General features: G+C 37.4%; 1 protein-coding gene across 1 annotated transcript; it reads right to left on the reverse strand.

Moving 5' to 3' along the window:
- Positions 1-7,888: 7,888 nt before the first annotated feature.
- On the reverse strand, positions 7,889-8,661 carry LOC126672704 (secreted RxLR effector protein 161-like). Its single transcript, XM_050366661.1, has 2 exons — positions 8,190-8,661; positions 7,889-8,136 (listed from the first exon to the last, which is right to left on the reverse strand). The coding sequence occupies exons 1-2, from the start codon at positions 8,659-8,661 to the stop codon at positions 7,889-7,891; spliced, it is 720 nt and encodes a 239-aa protein (XP_050222618.1).
- Positions 8,662-8,956: the final 295 nt, after the last annotated feature.

The following is an 8,956-nucleotide window of genomic DNA, read 5'->3' on the forward strand; positions in this document are numbered from 1 at the left end:
CACTGTTTAGTAAAATGACGATCTCTCCCAATTGAACCGTTGGATCAAGATGAAATTTGACAGAGACGTTCCTAAGAGGCAAATCTATAAACTGACCGTTCGATTTTTGAATCTGACGAGTTTCGGGTAGTGTGCGAACGCACACCCTAATTTTTAAGGAGTGTGCGAACGCACACTCAATGTGTGCGAACGCACACCCTTATTTTTAAGGAGTGTGCGAACGCACACTCAATGTGTGCGAACGCACACCCTTAACAGCCCCCGGAAAGTCATTTTCCGGGGCTTTTCAGCCATCCCGACATGCTATACATTCAACTATATAAAACCCGCATCTCGGTTTTCATTAAAACGCTATTATAACTTCAAAAACGTCAAATTCAATCCTATAACTTAATCTCACTAAAACAGCCATATATATTCGATTTTTAACCAAATTTCTTGAAGATTTACCTTGAAACGAAGCTTAGGATCGATAGAGGATTCAATTCCCGAAATGAGACCCTTCCCCTCGGATGATCGCGGAAATAGAACGACAAATGAGATTTTCCCGGAATTAAAAAGAGAATTGCATTTCGTCGCATCCCTTTTTATCCTGAAGAAATTTTCGCGAAAATCGCTCGAATCGGACGTCGAACGGCGAAACGGCGGCGAAACGACGGTAATCGGCGTTATTTCCTTCACTCTCTCGATCCTTCTTCTGCTCCCTGATTCATATCCTCATTTCTTATATAACATGGCTAAAATGTCACTTTAATCCTTGTTCTTTTTGTTTACTATCGTTTAAACTTTTCTTTTGTACGATTTAGTCCATAACTAAATCGATAAATTCTTTTATTACAACTTATACGCATTATTTATATCCAATAAATAACACGAAACTCGATATTACCATTTTCCCGTCGAATCCTTCAAATTTCCAATTTCGACACAAAGTGGCTAAATTACCACTTTGGTCCCTGTACTCTATTTTAGACTTTTCTTAACATTTTTCCTTTTAATTTCAATTCTAACTTTAGAATTGAATTATAACCTTAATTTCCTCATATATAATTTCCTAAAACCGACCTACTAAAACTTATTTATCTAAATTTTATCTGAAAACTTTCTGATAACGCCACCCTGGCGAATCCAGACTGGACACGTTTTCCAATTAGCTAATTAATTATTTTGGGATATTACAAATTTGTGGTTCCTCTGCTATTTTTGCAGGTTTCTTGCCTATGGTGAGAGATGATGATTTGGTTTGAGAGAACAAGATGGTTTGAAGAAGAGGATGACGTGTGCGGCGGTTATTGAGGTGAGGTGGAATAGAAAATTAGGTTTTAATGAGTGGGTAGGGTAAGTGGGGTAAGTGGGGTTAGTGGGTAAGGGAGTGGGCTTTTTAAGAGATGTTTAAGCATTTTGGTCCTCTGAGTGCTTTTAATTCCTTCGGCCCAGATGAAAGATAACTTGATTAGTTTTAGCTTTTGACTGATTTCTGGTAAGCTAATTTAGTACCTGCTTCTGGGAGGAAAAACTAAAGACAAAAATGGTTAAAATAAAATAGAAAAATAAAATAAAATAAAATAAAATGAAATAAAATAAAATAACATGAAATAAAAGAGGAGAGAGAGAGAGAGAGAATAGATGTGTATTTGCCAAAGTGATTGAGTTTGAACTTGTTTTAAGAGCTGATCTTCATTAGTCCAAGTTCTCCTCTTATCTTGCAATACTGATCTTCAGAGAGAGGCTTGGTGAAGATGTGTGCAAGCTGATTTTCAGTAGGCACAAAGATTAGCTGGATGTCGCCAGCTTGAACATGGTCTCTAATGAAGTGATGTCTGATCTCAATGTGTTCTTGAGTGTAGCACAGGATTTTTTGACAAGTTGATGGCACTTGTGTTGTCACATAGAATGGGGATCAGTTTATAGATTAGCTCATAGTCCTCAAGCTGCTGCTTGATCCATATAATCTGGGCAACACAGCTTCCAGCAGCTATGTATTCAGCTTCAACAGTGGATAAGCTAACAGAAGTTTGCTTTTTGCTTTGCCATGAAACTAATGAGCTTCCTAGGAATTGACATCCTCCTGAAGTGCTTTTTCTATCAATTTGACAACCTGCAAAGTCAGCATCACTATATCCAACCAAATCAAATGAAGCAGCCCTTGAATACCATAAGCCTAATTCATCAGTCCCAAGTAAATATCTAAGAATGCGTTTGACAACAATAAGATGAGATTCTTTTGGGTTAGCTTGAAAGCGAGCACATAAACAAACACTGAAATGAATATCAGGTCTACTAGATGTAAGATAAAGGAGAGATCCAATCATACCTCGGTAGAGCTTAATGTCTACTTCTTTACCTTTTTCATCTGCAGTTAGCTTGGTGGTTGTGCTCATTGGTGTTCTGCTTTCTTTAGCTTCTATCATGTTGAACTTTTTGATGAGTTCTCTTGTATATTTGGTTTGACAGATAAAAATCCCATTTTGACTTTGCTTAATTTGAAGACCAAGAAAGAAAGTGAGTTCTCCCATCATACTCATTTCAAACTCATTCTCCATTAGCTCTGCAAACTGATTGCACAAGCTACTTTGAGTAGCTCCAAACACAATGTCATCTACATATACTTGGACAATGATGATTTCTTTCTGACTTCTCTTGGTGAAGAGTGTGGTGTCAACTTTGCCTCTTGCAAACCCGTTTTCAAGAAGAAATTTGCTCAGCCTATCGTACCAGGCTCTAGGTGCCTGTTTTAGCCCATATAGAGCCTTAGTTAGCTTGTAAACATAATCAGGTTTAGCAGAGTCTTCAAAGCCAGGGGGCTGATTGACATAGACTTCTTCTTCTAGGTATCCATTGAGAAAGGCACTTTTGACATCCATCTGGAATAGCTTGAAGTTCTTGTGGCAAGCAAAGGCACATAGCATTCGAATAGCTTCAAGTCTAGCGACCGGGGCAAATGTTTCATCGAATTCTATTCCTTCAGCCTGATTGTAACCTTTAGCTACCAATCTTGCTTTATTTCTGACCACATTTCCATCTTCATTAAGTTTGTTCCGAAACACCCACTTAGTTCCAATGATAGATTGATTCTTTGGTTTAGGAACTAATTGCCAGACTTTGTTTCTCTCGAATTGGTTTAGCTCCTCCTGCATAGATATTAGCCAGTTCTCATCAGCTTCAACTTCTTCAATGGACTTTGGTTCGATCTTGGATACGAAGGCTATGTTTCCCATCATATTTCTCAGTTTGCTCCTTGTAACTAGCCTGTCCGAAGGACTGGAAAGAAGATTTTCTTTAGAGTGATATCTGTGGTATCTCCATTCGGTTGGTAGATCATTGTGCATCTGTTCATCACTATTAGTTTGGAGATCATTAGCTTGCTGATTATCTTCCCAGTTTAGTGTCTCCTTTTGTTGATCAGTATCAGGTTGAGCCTGATTGGGTAGTTCTGTAGTTGTATCTCCAGCTTGATCTGTTTCATTAGTTTGAGGTATCTTTTCTTGATTCAAACCTGTTTCTTCATCATTAACAGAATCTCTCCTTGATAGAGAGGGATTAGTTTCACTAAAAACAACATGAATAGATTCTTTAACAACAAGTGATGTTTTGTTGAAGACTCTATAAGCTTTGCTATGTTCTGAGTATCCTAAGAAGAAACCTTCAGTAGCTCTGGCATCAAACTTAGCAAGGTGATACTTGTTGTTATTGTGAATGAAACATTTACAACCAAAAACTTTGAAATAGCTCAAGTTAGGAGTTTTACCTTTCCAGAGTTCATAAGGAGTCTTTTTCAGAATAGATCTTACCAAGGCTCTGTTTTGAATGTAGCAGGCTGTGCTAATAGCTTCAGCCCAGAAGTATTTGGGTAGCTTGGCTTCATTAATCATGGTTCGACCCATTTCTTGAAGAGTTCTATTCTTTCTCTCTACTACTCCATTTTGTTGGGGAGTTCTAGGAGCTGAGAAGTTGTGAGTGATTCCATTATCGTTGCAAAACTCTTCAAATAGCTTGTTTTCAAATTCTCTTCCATGGTCACTTTGAACGGTGGAAATCTTTAGCCCTTGTTGATTTTGAATTTTTTTGCAGAGATTTGAGAATTTCTCAAAGGCTTCATCTTTGTGGGCAAGAAAAAGAACTCAAGTGAGTCTTGAATAATCATCCATAATCACAAAGGCGTAAGATTTACCTCCCAAGCTAGTTGGAGTGATTGGACCGAATAGATCAAGGTGCAGCAGCTCCAGAGGTCTACTAGTGTTTAGCTGACCTTTAGATTTGAAGGATGATATGGTTTTCTTTCCTTTTTGACAGGCATCACAAATGGAGTCTTTTTTGAATTTTAGGCTGGGCAGTCCTTCCACAAGCTGATAGATGGATAATTTGCTGATTAGCTTCATACTTGCATGGCCTAATCGTCTGTGCCATAGCCAACAATTTCTTCAATGGTAGCGAGACATAGATCAGAGTCATTGAGTTTCTCCAGATCAATGAGATATATGTTGTCCACTCTATCTCCTGTGATTAGAGTTTGGTTGCTAGACAAGTCTTGAACTTCACATTTGTTAGGTTCAAAAATACTCTTCTGTTTTTGTCACATAGTTGGCCGACACTGAGTAGGTTGAATTGTAACCCACTGACCAGAGATACATCTTCAATAGGATGATTAGTCCCAATAGTTCCTGAACAGATAATTTTAGCTTGATTGTTGTCTCCAAAGCTAACTGATCCTCTTCCATTTAGTTTGAGCTGGGTGAACTTGGATTTGTCACCCGTCATATGCCTAGAGCATGCACTGTCCACGTACCAGTTGTCATGTGCCTTCTTGCTCCTTAGGCAAACCTGAAAAGATCAGTTAGTTTTAGGTACCCAAGCTAAATTGGGTCCTGATGGGTTAGCTTTGACAAAAGTTTGTTCCAAGTTTGATTACCTTGAGTGGCTTTCTTTTTGAAATTGCAAAATTTATCTGAGTGCCCTTTTCGATTACAATAAAAGCAAGATTCCTTAGTGGCAAAAGGTTGGGCTTGATAGTTAGATCGAGATGGGCCAACCATGGCTTTCACAAACTGAGTAGCTTTAGGTTCTTGAATTTTTAAAGTATCATACCCAATACTAACTTTGCTCTTAGATAAGCGCATATCAGTAGTTCCAAGAAGCATGTCAAGATTGGATCTACCTTTTGTGAAAGTCTCAAGATCTCGAGTTAAGCCAATGATTTTGATTTTCAAATTTTCATTAAGTCTAGCAACATTTTCTTAACATTGTTTGAAACTTCAAGTTCCGTTTTGAGAAATCTGATTTGGGACTTAGAGCGTCTAAGCTCCTCAATCAAATCGCATGAAGGCTGAGTAGGATCAGTCTCGATCTGATCAGCATCAGTCTCAAGCTGATTAGTTTGATTAGCTTTAGCATGGTCAGGCTGGCTAGTCAAATTATCAACTTCTATTTTGCAATAATGAAACCTTGGTGTATTCTTTGAAAAGAGCATTGTATAAGTCTTGAAGATCAAGAGAGCTTACGTCAAGAGTTTTTACCTCATGATCAGTTTCTGAACTGTCAGCTTCTGAACATTGATTAGCTTGAGAGCCTTCAGCATTGTCTTGGGGATCACATTCTTTTCATGTTTTGGCCATTAAGCAGACAATGGCATTTCCTGGTATTTCTTCTTCAGAGCTGGATCCTTCACTATCACTCCAGGTGGCTTTCATAGCTCTATCAAATCTTTCTTTTCGGTATCTTTTCTTTAGCTTTGGGCAGTTAGCTTTGAAGTGATCTGGGCTGTTACATTCAAAGCAGTTAGCTTCTAGTGTTTCCTTCTTAGCTTCAGGTCTGAGACTGTATGGCTTTTTTAAGTCATTCCTGTATCTTCTTCCACCTTTCTTGTACATCTTCTGAAACTTTCGAGTCATGAGAGCTATTTCTTCTTCTGAGCTATCTGAATCACTTTCTTGATTGACAGTTTTTAGAGCTAGATCAGTTTTCTTCTTTTCATCAGAGGCTGATTCTTTCCATTTCTTTATTAGCTCGTGAGTGAACAGCGAACCCATTAGCTCGTCCAAGGAGTAATCTTTTAGATTTCTTGCTTCAAAGATGGCATCTACCTTGTTGTCCCATTTATCGGTAAGAGATCTTAGAACCTTTTTTCACAAGTTCTTCTTCTCTTATGTTTTCCCCGAGGCTCTTCATTTCATTTACAATATTTGAAAGGCGAGTACTTTGCTCCTGAATAGATTCATTAGGTTGCATCTGGAACAACTCATACTGTCTCTTTAGCATGTTGGTTTTGGATTCTCTAACCCGATATGTTCCTTCAAATGTGGTTTGAAGTTTTCCCATGCTTCTTTTGCTGTTGAGCATCCTCGAATTCGATTATATTCAGTGGCATCAAGTGCACAATGAATCATGTTGATAGCTTTGGCATTAAGCTGAACAACTTTCCAATCTTCCTCGGTGTACTCTTCTTCAGTCTTTTCTCTTCTAGTTCCATTTGATTCAGTAAGTGATGGAGGTGTGATTCCTTTCAAAATGATTCTCCAACATTCAATGTCATAGGCCTGCACAAAAAATTTCGTTCTATTTTTCCACCAATCATAGTTAGATCCATTAAAGAGTGGAGGTCTCGAAACTGAACTCCCTTCTAGTACCCCAGAAGCACTTGTAACGCCTGATGAGCTAGTATCCATTAGGATCACTTTGGCAAGCTGGAATATTAGCTTGAGCGAATATAACCTGCTCTGATACCAATTGTTGGGTCCAGCAGTAGCTCAAGGGGGGGTGAATTGAGACTTAAAAACTTTTACTTAAATATGTAAAGCTAATGGAATAGCTTCGGCCTGATGAATATAAAGTCTTCACAAGCTAACCAAATATGGATCAGTTTGAGAGCAATGTGATATAGACTTATGAAAACCTTTTTAACAGAGTATAAAAACTAAGATAATTGAAAGTTACGTTTAGTTTTAAAGAAAAGCTTTCTTTCAAAAACAGTTTTAGATGAAGCTAATAAAGCAGAAACTAAAGCATAAAACTGAACACCAAATTTTTATAGTGGTTCGGCGACCCTGCCTACATCCACTCCTTAAGGATTCCCATCCTTAAGTATTCCACTCTTAGATCTCTATTACGGGCTAGAGATAAAGCCAATAAGAATACAACCCTAGTTCTAGCCAGAAGGCAGTCTGTAACTTAGAAGCTGATTTCATAGCTTTAGCAAACTAATATCCTTTGGAGAATAAATCTGATTCTACCCAGAATCTAATCTATTCCTCACAAGTTGATTACAGAAAGATGGTATGAACTCTCACTCAAACTATTCCTAGTTTTCTTGAGATAAATCACCGAGGATTGAAAGCTCTTGAGATTATGGAAACTTGATCTTTTTCACTTGATTTCCCACTTCTTTGCAAATGGAGAAGATTGCCTTTTATAGACTCCAAGAATCTTCTAGAGAGTAGGGCTGAGTCACATCAGGATATCAATTCTTATCCTCTATGCAAGGTGTACAAGGTGACAAGAGGAGGAGCCTATTCTAGGCTGATCTGGCCAATCAGGTTGAGCTCAGGTTTGTTTGGTAGTGCTGGCAGCCTGATTGCAGTACAAGGTACACTGACAATCTGATAGTGCTGAGCTGGTATTTTCCAAGCTGATTCCGAAAATACCCTCCATCATTGTTGCTTGAGGAAAGATCAAGATGCTTCTAGAAATTGGGCCTTGCAATAATTCAATTAAGACATTAGTGGGCTTTAGTTATCATCAAAACAAGGGATAAAAAATAAGGGCCTATAGCCAACACTCATCAAAAACTTCACTAAAGAAAAACCCAATGGAATAAAAACTTTAGTTAGGAAAAAAGAGTGCAGTTTGTAATTTCTCCCCCTCATTGCAACATGGATAACCCTTCACATATTTCTTAGATTCCAATGTTATGGACATGTTTTCTAAATATTGCTGTAGGAAGTAACTTGGTGAAGAGATCAGATGAATTATTATTTGATTGAACATACTGGATGTCAATTTTTTGATTCTTTATAAGTTCTTGAGTGTATGAAAAGAATCTTGGAGGTATATGTTTGGTTCTATCACTCTTGACATACCCTTCCTTGATTTGTGCTATACATGCAGCATTATCTTCACATATCACAGTTGGACTTTTATGAACTGGAAGACCACAATTTTTTGAATGTGTTGTGTTATTGATCTGAGCCACACACATTCTCTATTTGCTTCATGTAATGCAAAAAGTTCAGATTGATTTAAGGAAGTGGCTACAATTGTTTGTTTCTGTGATCGCCAAGAAATTGCAATACCTTTACTTGTAAATATATATCCAGTTTGAGACCTAATCTTAAGAGGATCAGAAAAATAACTTGCATCTGCATAACCAATCAATTCTATTTTTGTATCGTTAGAATAAAATAAGTTAAGATCAGTGCTTCCACAAAAATAACGAAATATATGTTTGATTCTGTTCCAGTGTCTCTTCGTAGGAGCCAAACTGAATCTTGCTAATAAATTTACTGAAAAGGATATGTCAGGACGAGTGCAATTCCCAAGATACATAAGTGCTCCGATTGCACTGAGATATGGTACTTCAGGACCAAGAATATCTTTATTTTCTTCACAAAGACAAAATTGATCAGTTTCAACAACCATAGGAGTACTTAAAGGATTTGCTTTATCCATACCAAAATATTTTAAGATCTTTTTTATATAATTTGACTGATGCCCTAATACGCCATTGTGCATGTGTTGAATTTGTAAACCAAGACAATATTTGGTTTTTTCAGGATCTTTTATTTTAAAATTCTTCCTTTAAGTGCACACTTGCTATTGTCTGTAATAATATTTAAATCGTCAACATAGACAACTATAATCACAAATCCGGATGTTGTTTTTTTGATAAAAACACATGGGCAAATAAGATTATTCTCATAGCCTTTATTTATCAAATAATCGCTTAAACAATTATACCACATGC

This window comes from Mercurialis annua, linkage group LG3, assembly GCF_937616625.2.
Source record: "Mercurialis annua linkage group LG3, ddMerAnnu1.2, whole genome shotgun sequence".
Lineage (NCBI taxonomy): Eukaryota > Viridiplantae > Streptophyta > Magnoliopsida > Malpighiales > Euphorbiaceae > Mercurialis > Mercurialis annua.